At 37.2% G+C, this 18,715-nt stretch overlaps 3 protein-coding genes across 3 annotated transcripts in view; 1 reads left to right on the top strand and 2 right to left on the bottom strand.

Annotated features, from left to right (window-relative positions):
* Positions 1-580: 580 nt before the first annotated feature.
* On the bottom strand, positions 581-8,526 carry LOC128025711 (diacylglycerol lipase-beta). Its single transcript, XM_052612226.1, has 15 exons — positions 8,222-8,526; positions 7,855-8,006; positions 7,596-7,770; positions 6,691-6,958; positions 5,745-5,867; positions 5,541-5,668; positions 5,343-5,469; positions 4,281-4,364; positions 3,955-4,032; positions 3,792-3,872; positions 3,585-3,712; positions 2,736-2,804; positions 2,540-2,612; positions 2,224-2,471; positions 581-1,191 (listed from the first exon to the last, which is right to left on the bottom strand). The coding sequence occupies exons 1-15, from the start codon at positions 8,314-8,316 to the stop codon at positions 1,002-1,004; spliced, it is 2,019 nt and encodes a 672-aa protein (XP_052468186.1). The 5' UTR covers positions 8,317-8,526; the 3' UTR covers positions 581-1,001.
* Positions 8,527-10,156: 1,630 nt separating this feature from the next.
* Positions 10,157-14,506, bottom strand: LOC128025738 (ER lumen protein-retaining receptor 2). The gene is made up of 5 exons (XM_052612276.1): positions 14,304-14,506; positions 13,660-13,760; positions 12,297-12,455; positions 11,639-11,891; positions 10,157-10,834 (listed from the first exon to the last, which is right to left on the bottom strand). Exons 1-5 carry the CDS (start codon positions 14,392-14,394, stop codon positions 10,800-10,802), a joined length of 639 nt encoding a protein of 212 aa, XP_052468236.1. The 5' UTR covers positions 14,395-14,506; the 3' UTR covers positions 10,157-10,799.
* Positions 14,507-18,463: 3,957 nt separating this feature from the next.
* LOC128025726 (arf-GAP with dual PH domain-containing protein 1-like) overlaps positions 18,464-18,715 on the top strand; it is a 17,159-nt gene continuing 16,907 nt past the window's right edge. Inside the window, exon 1 of the mRNA XM_052612259.1 lies at positions 18,464-18,715. This exon is cut by the window's right edge and continues 24 nt beyond it. Within this exon, the coding sequence (XP_052468219.1) occupies positions 18,649-18,715 (67 nt within the window). The 5' untranslated portion in view covers positions 18,464-18,648.

The raw sequence follows: 18,715 nt of genomic DNA, 5'->3' as shown, positions 1-18,715 counted from the left end.
CCTAAAAACTCTGCTTGTAATAACCTAGAACACTGTCTAAGACTTGATGGTTGCTCTGTCAATTCTTCGTCATCAGTTAGGAACCTAGGTGTGCTACTTGATCGCAATCTTTCCTTAGAAAGCCACGTTTCTAGCATTTGTAAAACTGCATTTTTTTTTTACGGCCTATGCTCTCAATGTCAAATGCAGAAATGTTAATCCATGCATTTATGACTTCAAGGTTAGACTATTGTAATGCTTTATTGGGTGGTTGTTCTGCACGCTTGGTAAACAAACTACAGCTAGTCCAAAATGCAGCAGCAAGAGTTCTTACTAGAACCAGGAAGTATGACCATATTAGCCCGGTCCTGTCCACACTGCACTGGCTCCCTATCAAACATCGTATAGATTTTAAAATATTGCTTATTACTTATAAAGCCCTGAATGGTTTAGCACCTCAGTATTTGAATGAGCTCCTTTTACATTATACTCCTCTACGTCCGCTACGTTCTCAAACCTCAGGCAATTTGATAATATCTAGAATATCAAGATATTCTGATTTATCATTCACAAGAACCTCTTATTAAATTAAATTGAACAATTCTTCCTCAGCATTTTTATTTTGGATAAAAGCATGATATCCTGAAACAAAAGTCTGCAGTGGCGTAAATGAACAGACTCTGATATGAAGCTCTCATCTATATCAAAATAAATGTTTTCATGCATTTGGTGCCATGCATCAATGTCTCAAACGGTGTTCTCCTACTGATCACCTGATACTGAAGTGATGAAGATACATCACACAACACTGAAAATACAGAGTCTTAATCACACATCAATGAAAGGAACTCTTCCTGCTGAACACCACAGAGTTAAAAACAGTGTCACATCTTGACTTTATGGATGATGGGAATATATGGCAGTTCATGAAGCCTTTAAAAAGCAGGCAGGGTGATGGGAGTGTAAATGCAGAGTCAGAATGACAGGAGGAGTCCAGTAAATGTCTCTGTTTTAACTGAAGCTCAGATGACGTTCAGATGGCTGGTGGATGACGAGCAGAGAGCGAACGGGTGTTCATGGGTCAGACTGCGCAGCGCCCGCAGAACCACGTCAGGCATGTGATCAGTGATCATCCGTGGACTGATCAGAACATTACTGAACGACCCCTCGCTCGACCACTCGGCACGGTATCTCACCTGAGAGAAGCAGTGTCTGAGAACAGAGAGACACACGTGTGATCCTTCCTTTGAGGAAAAACATCAATCAATTTGATTGTCTTTTTACTATTTACTGTAATTTAATTATATTCTTTAATTACAGCCATGAATAAACAATTTCAGACAAAAAGGCATTTAATATTATATTGTAATTTAATATTATTATACATTTTATTTAATTTGTAACCATTACTTTAATTATAATATTTTTTCTAATAACAGCCATGAATAAATATAATTTTGAATTACACATTTTTCAATTATTATTATTATTATTATTTTTTTATTTTATTTACAGGTTTAACAGGTATATTGTTTTTTATTATATATTTTATATCACATTTTTCAATTATTTTTAACTATTATTTTAAAAAAAAATTGGGATATTTATTTTTTAATTACAGCCATGATATATAATTTCAGACACAAATTTAATAGGTTTGTACTATATATTATACTTGAAAACATAGGCTTTGATTATATATTATTATTATTTTTTTATAATTATCTTTTTTTAATTACAGGTATGACTACATTTTAACCATTACTTTAATAATATTCTTCTAATAACAGACATCAATAAATATAATTTTGTATTACACATTTTTAATTTATCTTTAATAATAATATATATTTTTTTAATCACAGCCATGAATAAATACAATTTCAGATCCAAATTTAATAGGTTTGTACTATATATTGTACTTAATTATTTTAACCAATATTTTCAATTATATTTTTTTACTTATCTGTTTTTTATTATATATTTTATTTATAATACTTTACCATTACTTTAATTACTATATTTTTTAATAAGATGTATGAATACGTTTAATAGTTTTTATTGCATATTTTCGATTATTACATTTGCATAATTATATTTTTAATTACATGCATGAATAAATTAATCTTTGATATAGTAAAATTTTAATGTTAATAATAATATATTTTTGAATAAATGTATGCTAATCAGATCTGTCTAATAGAGTGTGGTAAGCCATCAGTCAGTCGGGTGTGAGCGGCTGACCTGGGCTCGGGCCCGTCCTCTGTGATGTACAGGATGCGTCCCGGCAGGAACAGGGGCGGGTGTGTGGGGCGGGGGGGCGACTCGTCAGAGGACAGGCTCTGATAGGTGCTGGAGCGCCGAAACAGACTCTCCTCACCCAACAACGGCTGGTTCAGCATCTCCTCGGGCCGCGTCTCCAGCTCCGTTGGGAAGTCATTGGGAGTTCCTCCGAACAGCTCGTACCAGCAGCCGTGCAGCAAGATCTTATACTGAGAGAGACAGACACGGGTGCAGGAAACAGCACAACGTCTTCTTTATCACTAGTGAAGGACCCTACCTTTGGTTTACTGCAGTTAGACACCATTTTTAGCAATCTTCTTTTCAGGTCTTCCATGTTAGGAATACTCAGTCTAGAGAAACACATGAAGAAGAAGTGATACAAGCAGAAGAGAGAAAGAGGAGCCAGAAACAGGCTCTCTAAATATAGCCACACGTTTACTCATGTGAATAAATGATTGACGGCTGAATCTGACCTGGGTACAAGGTCTTTTCCCAGCACCACCGAGACGACAAACTGCTTGGAGTAATCAGCCAGCGCTTTACTGAGGAACACAGCAGAAGAGAGTTTACCAACAACACAGAACACAGCACGGCAAAAACACCGTTCTAGAAGAAACGGAGCAAACGTTACACATTATAAATTACAGCTTAACAGAATGCACACTGGAAACAAATATTAAATTCAAATATTAAAAAATATTTCACATTTTTACTACTGTTTTCTTTATCAAAAAATAATAAATATATAAACTGAAGCATAAAAACACCAAAAAAAAAAAAAAATCTTTGTTACTTTTTTTTGACCGTTAATAAATTATTGATAAATTATTAATTGAATAATTATATATACGTGTGTGTGCGAGTGAGTGTGTGTGTGTGTGTGTGTGTGTGCTCTTGTTTTCGTATCATATCAGGACACAACTCTGTATAATGACATGGGTATGACACAGGTATTACAAGGAGAGGGTGACTTATGAGGACATAACCCATGTCCCCATTTCTCAAAACACTTATAAATCATACAGGATGAGTTTTTTTGAGAAAGTAAAAATGCACAAAGTTTCCTGTGAGGGTTAGGGTTAGGTGTAGGGTTGGTGAAGGACGATAGAATATACAGTTTCTACAGAATAAAAACCATTACACCTATGGGATGAACACACTTTACACAAAAACAAACATGAGTGTGTGTGTGTGTGTGTGTGTGTGTGTGACCTCATCAGGCCCCCTGGTGGAGAGAAGGCGTAGCACTGGAGCGTGAGGTGTGTGTGTGTCTGTGTGAGTGTCTGCGCCTGTGTGTGTGTGTGTGTGTGTGTGTGAGTGACCTCATCAGGCCCCCTGGTGGAGAGAAGGCGTAGCACTGGAGCGTGGGGTGTGTGCTGCGCAGGAGAGCGGCCAGAAGAGCAGCGGCTCCGGCTCCCAGACTGTGACCACAGATCACCAGCTTATACTCCTGCACACAAACACCAGACCAGCGTCATCCAGCGGCTCTTCATGAGCGGAGAACATCAGCGCCACAGAAACACACTCACAGGAACGACGCTGAACGCCTGGCTCAGAATCCCATCCTTCACCAGTCTCTTGTGGATGTAGTGTGCAGCTTGAGAAATGCCCTGCGACACAGACACAGAGTTCAACCGTGAGAGAGATCACGAGACGGTAAAATGCAGAGACCGATGGAAGAGGTTTGGTCACCTTGTGAGCGTAGCAGGTTCCTGAAACACCTTCGACAGACAGATCCTCACATTCAGCCGACAGATCCGTCAACACATCCTGAAAAACCAAACCGCGTCAACATGCAGCTCTGGCCCAATGCTCATCATCACGTGATGGATCAAAAACAACAAATGGATGGAGAGATGGATGATGGAGAGATGAGAAAGAGTGCAGTGGATGAGAGGGTCGGCTCAGGAACGACAGGAGTGTGAGCGTCCAGGTCAAACACACTAGTGACCGCTGCTTCACCACACACCGAGCATCTGATCCTCATCATCTGTGTTTGACTGATGCTCCACACTCACCTTCAGAGACAGCGTTCCTCTCACCGCGACCAGCACCGCCTCTCTCTCATGATCCAGAGCCACGAAAAACGGGATCTCGTAGATCTACAACAGGAAAAAAACCTTGCTGTAGGTTGGACTGCACAGTTTCAGAAAACACGGACACTTTGATATTTAGCTTTACTGCGATATTAACAGCTTTGGAAAAAGGGAAAGGAAACGGAATTTCCACCCGATGGCTCGAATAGCTTTATTTGGGAGAAATAAAATATATTCTTGGATGATTTTCATATTTATTTATTTTTTCTTCTAGAACTGCATATTTTTTTTTTTTATTATTATTATTCTTAAAATAGAAAAGCTGAAATGTTACTTTTTTGGCGCTGAATGATTTGAGAAAAACGTGACAAATCAGAATGTTCATACTTTTTATAAAAACCAACTATAAAGTATACTTTATAACTATAAAGTGTTTAGAGAAATCCCCTTCCACTTTACCATAGACCACTTCAACATGATTGTAAAGTAATAATAATAACAAAATAATAATATAAAATAAAAAATAATTATTAAATAAAACAATAAAAAGTTACAGATGATCAAAAATGTTTTAAATATATTACACAATAATGTTTTTCAGAACTACCAAAAAAACATTCATTTTCAATATTTTAACTCTTTAAATGCCAGTTTGTTTACAAACTTTTTTTTAGGCAAACAACAAGAGACAATAACTTTCTATAGACTAAATGAGCAAATTTTAATTTGTCAATGATCAGAAACAACATGCATTTAAAAAAAAAAAAAAAAAAACTTTTACACAAACTATTTTCTTATGCCGTGACCTTCAAATGGTAAATGATTGAGCTTTTTTTGAATATTGATGAGTAGCCGGAAAATAAAAAGTAATAAGTGCAGCTGGTTTCAGAATAAGCCCCACTGAAACACAGTACCATGAACTATGTTTTTTGTAAAGGCAGAAAAGTGGTGCATTTCTATACTGAATGAAACTGCAGTCCGCACTATTGCATGAAGCCATATGCAGGTGTAAGTGCAGGTCTTCTGAAGCCAGCGGGACGTCACCTGGTTGTGGAAGCTGATGTGGATGAAGTCTCTGTACTGCAGGCCTGTGCTCTGTAGGATGGAGCTGAAGTGACATCCCAGGTGTTCTCCTCCGACCAGGTCTGGCTCCACATGATGGCTTCGACAGCTGTGCAGACGTCAGTGAGTGCATGTCTGTGTTCAACACGGTTACCTTCAGCTGGCAGAGGTCATACGCACCAGTCTCCGCTGAGCTTGCAGATCCCCGTGAGAGGGTTTGAGTAGATGTACAGCGGCCATCCGTACGCCGCTGCTGCAAACTGCATGAAGTGAGTGGCCTTCTCCAGCTCCAGCTCCAGATCATCTGTCTGAGAGCGACAGAACGCAGTCAGAAACTACACTGCGTCTATAATCCAGCAGGCTTTATAGCTCTGTCAGACTCACTCTCGGGGAGGACGGGCTGCGGGTCACGACCTCTTCAGGGTCCCTGCAGCGCTGCACTTTGTCCTGCTCCTGATGCAGAAGAGAAAGCCCAGCGGCGATGTCACTGGGAACCAGGTCTGTGTCCTGCAAACATCCGTCTCTTAGCACTAGCTTCTCCGAGCTCTTCTCATATAAAACTAGTGGTATCATTCATTTATGGATTAACGACTATAACATATTTACATTATAATTAACGACTTAAAGCTGCGGTAGGGCACTTTTGACGCTCTAGCGGTTAATAAACAGAACTGCTTGCGTCTTGCGGAAGAACATCGTAGCCGGAACTACTTCTCTCTGTTTATGTCTATGAAGAATCACAAAGGTACTGGGTTACTCCGCCGCGGTACCCCCGAAGCAATCTAAAATAGTCCGAATATAAACACTTATTATAGGTGCACCCTAGTGATTCAGGACAAGCTAAAAACACGGTTTGTAAATGGATTCATGGTGTACTCACTTATTATATACATTTTTCTACATTTTGAACACAAACAAAGTTACGGACCGCAGCTCTGATTGGTTGATTTTTACCGGGAGCGATGGAGTTTCTGCAAATGGCAATAGGACACTGGGAGGAGCCAGAGGAGCTTGATTTTTACACAGATTATCGGTCTCATATTCTACTGTCAGGACATAATGACAGGTTTAACATATATGTAAAAAATATATTTTTACAAAAGTTACCTACTGCAGCTTTAATGAAAGAAGTCAGAATTTTAGGTGACGCCTCGCAATAAAGTTAATATTAGTTAGCATTAACTGACATGAACTGGGTTTTTGTTTTGCAATGCAAGATATTATAAATACAACTTTTAAATAATATTAACAGATGTAACTTTAGGCTTCATGAATGCATTAGTAAAGGCTGAAATGAATAAATGTCTGTGGTGAAGTGTTGCTGGATCACCAGGAAGAAGCCGCTGACGAGCTGAGCGATGCTGGAGAAGGCGGCTCGGTGGCTGTCGTCTTGAGGCACGCAGCAGCACAGCAGACGCAGACGACTCTCCCAGACCCTCGACGCCAGCGTGTGAGCTGTGGAGAAGATCTGAGATGACCTGGTGCTCTCCTGATCCCTCACGTCCAGCGGGACGTCCGGCAGAGAGCCCGGCCTCACACTGCCCAGAGGATCAAACACCACCAGCACACCCACCACCATCGACAGCAGGATGATCCAGCTGCACACACACACACACACACAGGGTTTGGAGGACTATTCAAGATAACATTCAAAACATGAACCAATCCATTGAGCAGTTTCCTGTTAAAGATATTATATCACACAAATAGTTAAGTGTTCATCGTGCCATCTCAAGACAACATTAACTCTTTTTGATAACGAATTCTAAAACGTAACATGGTTGGCAGTATATACATTTTTTGGAAGTCTCTTCTGCTCAAGTATTTGATCAAAAATACTGTAAAAATTGTGAAATATTATTCTAATGTAAAACATCTGTTTTCTGTGTGAGTATTTGTTAAAGTGTAATTTATTTCTGTGATGCTCCGCTGTATTTTCAGCATCATTCCTCCAGTCTTCAGTGTCACATGATCTTCAGAAATCATGAAAATATGATGATTTACTGCTCAAGAAACATTTCTGATTATCATCAATGTTGAAAACATTTAATATTTTTGTGGAAACTGATGCATTTTATTTGTCAGGATTCAAAGATAGTTCAAAGGAACAACATTTATTTGAAATAGAAGTCTTTAGCATCATTATAAATGTCTTTACGGTCACTTTTGATAAATTTAACATCCCTGATGACTAAATTTATTCAAATCTTGTAAAAGGATTCACTGAGTCCTGACCTGGACACCACGGCTCCGATCACAAAGCTGACCTCGGCTGGTTCGCACCCCGAGCTGCTGTCAGACACCCAGACGGCCCCCAGAGCGGCCCAGACGAGCTCAGGGACGTACAGCAGCGCACGCACATACACCAGAGCGGGCACACACCGCCGGGGACCTGGGCTCATGATGGACCCTGAAACAACCACAGCAGAGTCAGCATCACACTGATGAGAGGAAACACACACTCACACACACACACACACACACACACACTCACCTTGAGCACTCAGATACACGACTGCACAGAGGGTCAGGATGATGATCCCCAGCAGAACCAGAAGGACTATGAGGTAATTATGTAGATTAGCTCCACCCTGACAGTCGAATCTTCCCTGGTGATTAGTGAACAGAACTAAAGTCACGATCCACCTGAGAGAGAGAGAGATTAAACACACGACACGTGTCTTTTTGTGTTTACTTTTGTTGTAGCACTGCAGTTATCAAACTAGCAAGGTAAGTTGGCTGCATGATCTTAGCATTAGTAAGAGAGTTGTTTTGGTATTTCTGTGTAACTTTACAACAGTCTCACACACTTCCTGGTCGTGTAGAGGCTCTAAAGACAGTTGTTTCGGGGTTTATCTCACCACACAGCTCTGATCAACAGCTCGAGGGCTCCGGGAAACACGAGATCATCGCTGGCGATCCGCCACCGGCGCCCGAAGAGCACCATCGCGGGCATCCTGACACAATAACGCGCTTCTCAAGCTCTCAGAGCTCCTTCCGCGGTCATTAATGTGTTACAGAACCACTGCCAGCCCGCAACCTGCTCTGCTTCTCGATATTGCGACATGTCGGGAATTAACGCCTCTTTAACTGACGCCCCAGATGAAGAAACATGTCGGGTCGGGTTTGTTGTTTACTATCGTCTGTGCAGCAACCAAATGTGTCCGGAATGTGTCCGCAGCGAAATAATTCCGTGTGGAATTCCCGTTTCCGAACGAACATTCTGTTTACTTTGTGTGTGTGTGTGTGTGTGTGTGTGTGTGTGTGTGTGTGTGTGTGTGTGTGTGTGTGTGTGTGTGTGTGTGTGTGTGTCTCTGTGTGTCTCTCTCTGTGTGTGTCTCTGTCTCTCTGTGTGTTTAATGCTTTATTAATTGAGTGCAAGAAGAAAAAGAAAGAGGTATTACATAGAAAAAAGGTTGAGGAAAAAAAGAGAAAGAAAATGACACAAATTTCAGTGCTTTCGGAGCATTGCGTGTTTTTGGTTTTGATTCGTTTCAATATATTTACATAACTTTTGTAAACTTTCAAAAGTTTGGGGCTTATACGATTTTTAATATGTTTTTGAAATCTATTCTTCTCATTTATTTGCTAAAAAATACATGTACATTTAAAAAAATATTATTCTAATGTAAATCAGCTGTTTTCTGTGTGAATCTCTGTTAAAGTGTAATTTATTTTTGTGATGCTTCGCTGTATTTTCAGCATCATTCCTCCAGTCTTCAGTGTCACATGATCTTCAGAAGTCATTTAAAGTCTTTTATAAAATGTGAAGAAAGTGATTTACATTAAGTCCATTTCTTTTATGTATATGGTATTTTCTTAAAAAATAAACACATTTATAATAGTTCTTTATATTTCAAAATGTCATTCTCGGTATAAAAAATGACATTGACTTTCTATCATACACTCCAGTTTTCTATTAATAAATCGTTCCAAAATAATCTTGAGTAAAAAACAGTGTAGGGGTATATGCAAATTGTTTATTTTTAGAGGTATATGAAATACTGATCTTTTTCAAAACATGCTAAATTATTTCTTAATCGTATTATTGATACAGAACTAATTTGGCAGTTTCCGTGCTTCAACCTAAGAGATATTACCAGTTTGTTTATCGCAATACATCAATATCTAGTTTATTATACAACATGAATATTTATTTTAATTATGTTGCTGCCATTAAAAGTTAATTCATAACACATGTATTATCTAGTCTATTTATATAATATCAGAACAGTTTGTCGCAACCATTAAAAAGTATAATATAACTTACCTTACTTCTGTTATAGAGCAGTGCTTCGGCGCCATTGGTCGAATCGTCGGTTCTCGGCTGTACTCGGATGCGCTCGGAAGAGCAACGGCTGCTGGTCGAAACCATAGACTGTATAAGAACAGGTCGAAACTGGTATCGCGCATGCGCGACATTACTTCGCGACAGATTAATTTTGGGTTCTTATTCTATACTTATTTATTCTGTGTTGATGTGTTAAACTTAAGCAAATGTTGTTTCTGTTGGCAATAACACATCAGTTACCGCTGAGAATAAAGATGTGAAGCGAACAATGTAAGTATTGCCTAAACATCTCCTCGTTTATACTTCACTAAATGATTCATGAATCAGAGTTCAACCGCTTGAGTCGATTCACTCCGATCCGTGAATGAATCGAGAAATGATTCACTGATCCGATTAAAAACTGCTGGTTTTAATGAGGTGTTTGTGTGATTAAGTCGCTTTATGGGTCACTTGATGTTCAATTGAAGATTTAAAAAATATCCAAAAAATAAACGGCATAATAATCTGTGGGAAAATTTGTACGATTTATTTTTTGGATCTTTTAGAAGCCATTTACAGTAATAAAGACCGTGCCAATACTGTACGCTGCCAGACAGTGGCATGGTTCCCAAAAGTTGAGTCGTTTTAAGAACAAATTTCCATCTTGAACCCAATTAAACGAGCACTTTGGGGAACCACTTTATTATGACCGATCTTCTTAAAGGATCATTGCATCAAGAAATTGAGCAAAAACTTATTTTATATTCAATTTTATCCCATGGAGCACCAAATACTCCTGTAATCTTTTTGAAAACATGTACATTTAATCAGATTGAAAATACTCTTACAAAGCAAATCAATATCCATCATAAGAATCAGTCCCTGTGTGTTTGCACTGCCAGACGAGGCCGTCTCCAGCTGGTTTACACTGCCGCTGGTTAAATCATAGTTACACGTTTGATGTAGAAAACTTTCTCTTTGATACAGAATAATAAAAAAGGGTAAGACAAGATGCATAAAACAGGAATCCGAAGACTTGGTTTTTCTCTGGGCTTGAATCCAGAGCTGTTCCGGAGCACCGGACTGGATCTCTTCTTTCGTCCTCCGTCTCAAGCATCTGACTCGTCCTCGTCGTCCCGTGACGCTCCTCGCACCGATCTCTTTCAGACCTACGCTGGCAGACTCAGCTTCTTTCCTTTCAACACTGAAATAAGGGAGAGGAACACTTGAGCTGCTTTCAACTGCCAGACTGAAGCTCAATGAGTTAAGACAAAGCAAAGCATCCTGATAAACATTTAGTGAAGTTGGGATCAATGCGGCCATTCAATCTGAACCTAAACTGCAATGCTGATGTATTTCTGCATGTACGCAGAGCAAGTGCTTGAGATGATGCTTTCACACTGAATTAAAACATTCAAGCCTGAGATGAGCGTTTTCTTACTGATTACAGTCAATGCTAGCACTTTTACACACTGCTTTCTCAATCAGCTGAAGTTTAAAACACTTTTTTTTTCCTGATTGAAAGTCAATATACACACTCAAAAACAAACATTTATAAATTAATAATATTTATTAATATATATAATATTTATTTATAACATAATAAATAAATACACGCACGGTACATAGACACATATTATATTTTGGATGCGATTAATCACGATTAATCATTTGACAGAACTAAATATAATATACAATAAATATATAATTAATATAAAATACATTTATTTAACTAGCATTTTTTCTTTTAGTTGCCCCTTTAGAGTACAAACTTTTTTTCTTCTTCCTGTATAAATGTCTTTAAATTCTATATATTTTTCATAACCATCTCTTAATCTTTGGCAAAAGAGAAGAGACTTGTCCTAACGCACTCACTCTTGAACAGGAGATGTATTTTTAACACAAGCATGGGTATTTCAGTCATTTGTTAACTCGAGTACCAGATTAATCGAGTACCTGGAGTTAGTATGTTTTCAGGATCGACTGAACCCCAAACCAAAACACTCACCTTTTGTCACGTAGAGGTAAAAGAAATCACAGTACAGGATTGTCTGAACGACGCCGGCCACGATGGCGATCATGTCGAAGAAGCCTTCGAAGTAGAAGCGCCAGATCCAGTTGATGAGATACAGCGCTCGATAGAGGCCGAGGAAGAACAGGTAGTGCGTGGTGATGGTCTCGGCTTCTCCCGTCTTACTGATCATGAACAGCTGTGGGAGGATGGACACCGACTCCAGATAGATGGAGAACGTCCACATGATCTAGAACCAAGAGATGACGAGAACATGAACAGAGCGAGCCAGAGAGTTCCGCTCCTTGATTCTGATTGGTCGAGTTGTGTGTGATGCCGTTGTGAATGACTCTACAATGTAACATTCACCTTTGTTTACTTCTGTGTGTTGCTCGGCAACCACTTTGTTACAATCACAACTGATTCTGAGGAGCTACATTGTTTGGTGGAAGAATACTGTTTTTATTAACATCATTACACTTTATTTGCTCGGTTTTATTTTGTGAAATATTACTACGTATATATGGAATAACCGTTTTATAAAAGCAATAACCCAGCGAAGCTGTGGTTTACAGGGAATTTATTATAAATTCACTCTAATGGTTTCTTGGGGTTTATTGCTTTAATGAATGCAAGTATGGGTTTGTTCTCTAACCTCCAAAACAGAGAAGTCATGGTTGACGAGGAAGGCCAGACCGCCGACTGGAACGACCAGGAACTCCACCCTGAACGTGTCGTGGTTGCCATCATACGTGGCCTTGAACTTGACGTATATCAGGTAAACCGTGGCATAGGCACATGCGATATAGATGACCTGCATGGAAACATGACACAAGAGAGTCTCTTTAACCATCTCCACATTCTGAGGTTTAGATTCTATTCTACTTCAACTGAATGATACAGAAGTTGGTGACTTATCTATGAACACACTCAAAATCACTACAATACACACACGTCCACTTCCAGACAGATTTGTAATATCTTCAGTTGATTGGAACTTCTTAAGTATTGGTCTGATGGGGGAAATGGGGATTTTCAATTCTTTAGCGCTTGTCTTACAGCCAGTTTCTATTTTGTGAATCTTAATCTTGTTCTGCACATCAGAAGAACTCTATCCTTTGGTTTTACTCCTTGTGATGGATGATTCATGACATTTGGCCTTTGTGTTCCTCATATTTATTATCCCTCATGGCTGGACAGTTTCATGCTTTTATTCACCTGGGTGTGCCAAAAACAATTATATAAATATGAAGGAGAATATACTTCAAAGATATTTTACTTATTAGAATTTCTAGGGGTGCCAATAATTATGGCCAACATGCACTGGAGAAAAACATTTATTTCGTAATGTGTGTTCCCCCACTTTCAACACTTTTACTTCAATGATAGGTTCGGATTTTATGGATTTTATTAATGAAAAATCAAAAAGATAAATGATGCGGATTTATTTTCACAGCCGCTTTTGTACATATTTACCATGGGTGCCAATATTGGTAGAGGGTATATATTCATATTTATTTTTTTACAAATCCAATATATGATATGTGCCATGCATTGTATTATAATATTATAATGTATTGTTAATAGAAAATATTATGCATTGATTATAATATTATTTTAATTATTTTCTATAAAAACATAATAGTGCATAGTTTAGAGATTAATATTATGACAACCCATCTAATAATACAAAGCATTACAGAATATATGTTATAGAAATAAAATACAGAACATTCTTTTAATTAAAATCAAATTACACTTCTTTCCTCTTTGATTTTCTGTTAAGAAAAACAGAAAAAAAAGTGTTTTCATGCCGCTGGAGTTCATGAACATCTATATTCTAGAGTAAACTAGCTCTGACTGTGTTTTGACTGCTTTATCTGAGGAGTTGTCTGTGGTAGCACACCATTCAGTCTGGAATACATTGCCTCACCAGATTTAATATAACAGGTCTGGTGGGTTTGTGAAAAGGCACAGGTGTGTGCATGTGTTGAACACTTGAATCAGCTCAGCTTCACCTTCATGGTGCTGTTGTACAAGGAGATGAAGGATGTGAGAAGGTCCAGATAGCGGCTGGTGAACACCAAGGCAAAGAGGATCTGACTCTTCCCAGAGATTCCTGAAAAACAGCAACAACAACATGCACTTCAACACTATTCTGTCTCCTTTTGCTTTATACACATCACTAATGCCGTAGTACAGCATGCACGAGTAAACAGTCCGTGTACAGTAAGCTCACAAAACAACATTACAACAATTCGTCAATGTTAAACAAATAATATTCTAATGAGATCCTGCTGCCACGTCAGAGCATGCAATCAGACCGAGAGAGTCAACTTAACTTATCTACAGCCTGATGGGCCACATGGAGCTAAACTCCACAGTGAAACATTTTAAGCCTATTTCTTCTGATGCATGTGTCGTGAATCTGACTGGAGCAATGCACCTCACTTAACACGCGTGCATTCAGACAGGAGACTCAGAAACACCTACACCTCTAATGAGGCCTAGTGCATGAGCTTACACACACACACACACACACACACACACACACACACACAAACGGATCAGCACACTTTCACCAAATGTGAAGTTCACACACTCAGAAACATCCCTAAACAGTGCACACTGCGCGTGTCCAGGTCACATCGCTTGTGCTCACCTGCACACGACCTGGTTTTCCATATCTTCAGCAGGAGGATGATGATGGCTGCTAAGTGGGACAGATCCCCCGTCAGTCTGAATATGTTCATGTTTCTTTGGCTCTGATGAAGGTCCCAGTGCTGATCTGAGCTGACCAGCGCGCAGTAAACACGGCTGAAGATGGCGAGAGCAGCGTGACGTGGCCACGGTGATGATGATGATGATGATGATGATGATGCTCGTCAGGACGCGCTGTGGCTCCGACAACCGACTCTGTAATTATCATATAAAGTAACAAATATAAATATATACTAGCAATATAAGTAATAAAATATAGACAGTTACATGATTGCAAGCATTTGAATGCTAATGTGAATCCGCGTAATAAAGTTTTATAAAGTAAAAGCATGAGACAATAATCGCAGACGACTCTGATTGGTCCGCTTTTAACAACGCGGAGAAAAGTAACAGGTGACACGTGACGACAGGAGCGCTTTTTTTCTTTTTTTACCAAAGCTCCGCCTATTTTGACTTTTCTGTCGTGTCTGTTTCTTTTCCTCAGGTTTTTTTTTCTGTTTCTGTAAAGTTGTGTCCTGGGAAGTGTGTTGGATCCTGCTCGTGAGGATCTGTGGTGTTTAGAAACCAACTCTTATTCAAACACTCTTACTGAAACTCCACATGAACTTCACACGTGCAATCACATGCAAAAATCACTGAAACGCATATGAAACGTGGATTTACAGCATGAAATATTAGATGTATTATTACAAACAAAAGTAATTATTCATTCATTATCATTCTTAATTATAAATAGCGAGATAATTAATATTATAGAATATTATCCATTAATTATCCATTTATTTTTATATAAAAAATATATATGTAAAAATTCAAAACAAAAAAATCAATTACTAAATTTAATGTATATATATATATATATATTTTTTTTTTAATAACTTGACTAAATAAATCAGTATTAATTATTTGCAATTGTCACTCCATTGCTTTGCCGGATATGTGTGTCTCATTTCCATCTTAAAGTAGTTTTTATTTTTAACTCAATTGTTTTTATTATTGCATTGTAAATGGAAAGTTGAAATACTGGCTTATTTAGCATTTATAATATACGCTCACATTATATAAAGTGAGCTTATATATATATATATATATATATATATATATATATATATATATATATATATATATATATATATATATATATATATATATATAATTTTTAATGAATGTGAATTGCTTAAACTAAAGGTTCTGCTTACCTCATCAAGTGTTCAGTCAATATTACATCACAAATGAAAGCTGAACCCAAATACTGAGAACAAAAGTAGATTTATTACACTGTAAACTGTAAATCCATTATAGATGAAAAAAATATCAAAAATATTTGATATACTTTATGGTTTATTGTGCAACAAATTGGAAAAAGAATGTAATGTAAATCATTTATATCTTTAAATAGTTCATTGAGAATTAAATCTGACAAATCATTTATATATTGTATTTTTCTTTTTTTTTTTTTCTTTGCAAATGAAACCAGACAAAAAACATAAATCCATTATATATTTTATAGTTTATTGTACATTACATAAAAAAAACCCTGGTAAATTAATAATATATTTTATAATTTATTTAGAATGAAATCAAACAAAAACCTGTCAATTAATAATGTATTTTAATATTTTATGGTTTATTACAAATAGCACAAAAACTGTTAATCCATTACATATTTCATAGTTGATTGCAAATGAAATCAGACAAAAAAAACAAAAAAAAAACTATAAATGAATTTTATATTTGATATATTTTATGGTTTATAGTGATTTTTTTTTTTTTACATAAAACTATACATCAATTAAATATTTTATACATTTTATGTTTATTGAGAATCAAATCTGAAAAAAAAACTGTAAATCAATTATATATTTTATAGTTTACTGTACCTAAATTGAACAAAAAGTGATAAATAAAGAATATATTTTATAGGTTATTTAGAATGAAAAAAAAAATGGAAAAAAAAACTCAAATTGGGCAAAAACTGTAAATCAATTATATATTTTAGGGTTTACTGTATATCAAATTGGACAAAAACTGTGTGTGATGAATTTTGAAACGAATCAAGCCGTACTAAGGCTAATTTCACAGCTAGCAGTTTATGTTCAATCAGAATCTCAGCAGATTCAGAGCATCACACAGAGTGACGTCTCCAGCGGTGAAGCTCCGGATGTGCCAGAGATGAGCTGGAAATACTGACAGACAGCACACAGAGACCGGGGAGAAAGATGTTCTGATCAACTGAACTGACCGTTTAAAGCGTTTACCTTTAGGGTTTGGTGGCGTGTTGAGAAGAGTCATAAACAACTACGTGTTCATAAACCACATTTAAACAAACAGACGCTTGTATATTATTCTCAAATTCAAATGTCCATCATCATATAATCATTCGTTTGAGCTTCTGTGACTTTTAAGTGTTTCTGGATGTTCTTTGTTCATTTGTCAGGTGATTTTCTTTGTGACAGCAGGTGAGAATTATATATTTATTTATATTTGTTGCCATCAAATATGAACACGATAGGTCTGCAATAGAAGAAAAATTCCCATTAATTTTCTCCATGTGGGAATTGATTTTTATCAATAATTTATAAGCCTTTAAAGTTAGACCTACATTTCCTTTTTTTTTATATATATATAAATATATTTTTTAAAACAGCGGATTTACTGGTGAAAAACTACATTATCCATGAGTCTGCAAAATCTCCAGCAATCAGCGCTCCCATCAATCTCCCAAACGACTTCAATAAGAAAACAAGCTTGAAATATGTTTCTAAACACATGGTCGTGATTTTTAAGTCCATACATTTGTATTTATTAATTGTCACCTGCAACACATGCTGTTCTTTTCCCTGATTGGTGGAAATTTTTCAAAGACTCCTGGGTAATGTAGTTACACAAAAGCCATCCAGTTTTATCCAGTTTTCCGTCTGCCCTTTTGTTCAGACCAGTGCAAACATCGGATAAAATACTTGTTGTAAATCTTAACTGGTAAATTGAAAACAATCTAATGTTTATTAGTAAAATCTCAACACTTTGGATAATAAGGCAGTCTATGTAAAATTGTTTATGAAGCAGATCAAATTCATTTAACTTATTATTTTGATAATTTTCCAAAAAAATAGTGAAGTGAGAGTGAAATGTGAGGTTTATCATTTTATAAAACTGTATTTGTGCATGTACCTGTTAGCAGATAAAATATTATTTTGAAAAGTTACCCAGCCTAGATTTTTCCTTAGTTTAAATCCAGCCATCATTTTTTAAATTTATATATTCGTATGTTTATGCATTCAAAAAGTGTTTGTTGGATTTAACAGAAAACTCATGCTTTCATTGTATGTATCAGTACTCTTTGAACATTTTCAACACACTTGATCAACACCGTGATAATAATAATAATGATAATATTGCTCATTGTGTGATTTAGTTGCAAATTTAATTTAAAATAGTAAATAGTAAAATAGTTTCACTTTGTGACTTCCTACTCACAAAAAGTGCAGAATTTGACCAAATTCGACTCCTTGATTATTTTATATTTTATAATAGAGATTTTCTAATTTCAAAATACGAATCAAAAAGTGGAAACGATTGACTAGAGATGTGATAACTGAGATGAAAAACAACGAAAACAATAACGTTTTCCCTTAAATTATGTTAATAAAAATAATTTCCTGAAATGATGATGTTCTCTCTGTTGTTTTCATGGTGATAATCCATTGCATATTAAAAACAGACCATCACCCAACATTCACTTCTGGTCTCCTTCACCCAGAACAGATTTGCGTCCTTTGGTTAAAGGCTTATAACTTCCAAACGAAGACGTTTTTTAAAATCCTAAATCAATTGAAAGTATCAAATACATCTTAACATATTTAAAAAAAATATTGAACTATCAAAACATGTTTGACAAGCAGCAGACGTTCTCGCGGTGTATTTAAAGGTTGATTCCGAAAGTCGCCGCTAGGGGTCTCTGTGTCTCCAGTCTGTGAACAGAATAAAGGGGAAGCTGAGAAATAAAATAAAACGATCTCTCTCTCTCTCTCTCTCTCTCTCTCTCTCTCTCTCTCTCTCTCTCTCTCTCTCTCTCTCTCTCTCTCTCTCTCTCTGTCTCTCTCTCTCAACCTTCAGCGCAAACACAAAGAGGAAGAGAAAATCTATATTGGTCCCCATTAAGAGACTGCGCCTCGGGCTTCAGCTCTAGACGCGCCTGCGGTCATCTGAACGAGTCCGTCGCTTCTCCGTACATCCACCTGCTCGCGACACATCACCCGAGAATCGATCCGTTCCTCCGGCGAGTCATGGCGGGAGAGGCCGAGCGGAACAGCTGCGTCCTGCGCGATCTACGGCAGCGGGCCGGTAACGACA

This window comes from Carassius gibelio, chromosome A12 (assembly GCF_023724105.1).
Source record: "Carassius gibelio isolate Cgi1373 ecotype wild population from Czech Republic chromosome A12, carGib1.2-hapl.c, whole genome shotgun sequence".
NCBI classification, from domain to species: domain Eukaryota; kingdom Metazoa; phylum Chordata; class Actinopteri; order Cypriniformes; family Cyprinidae; genus Carassius; species Carassius gibelio.
This window is presented reverse-complemented; position numbering and strand designations above follow the sequence as displayed.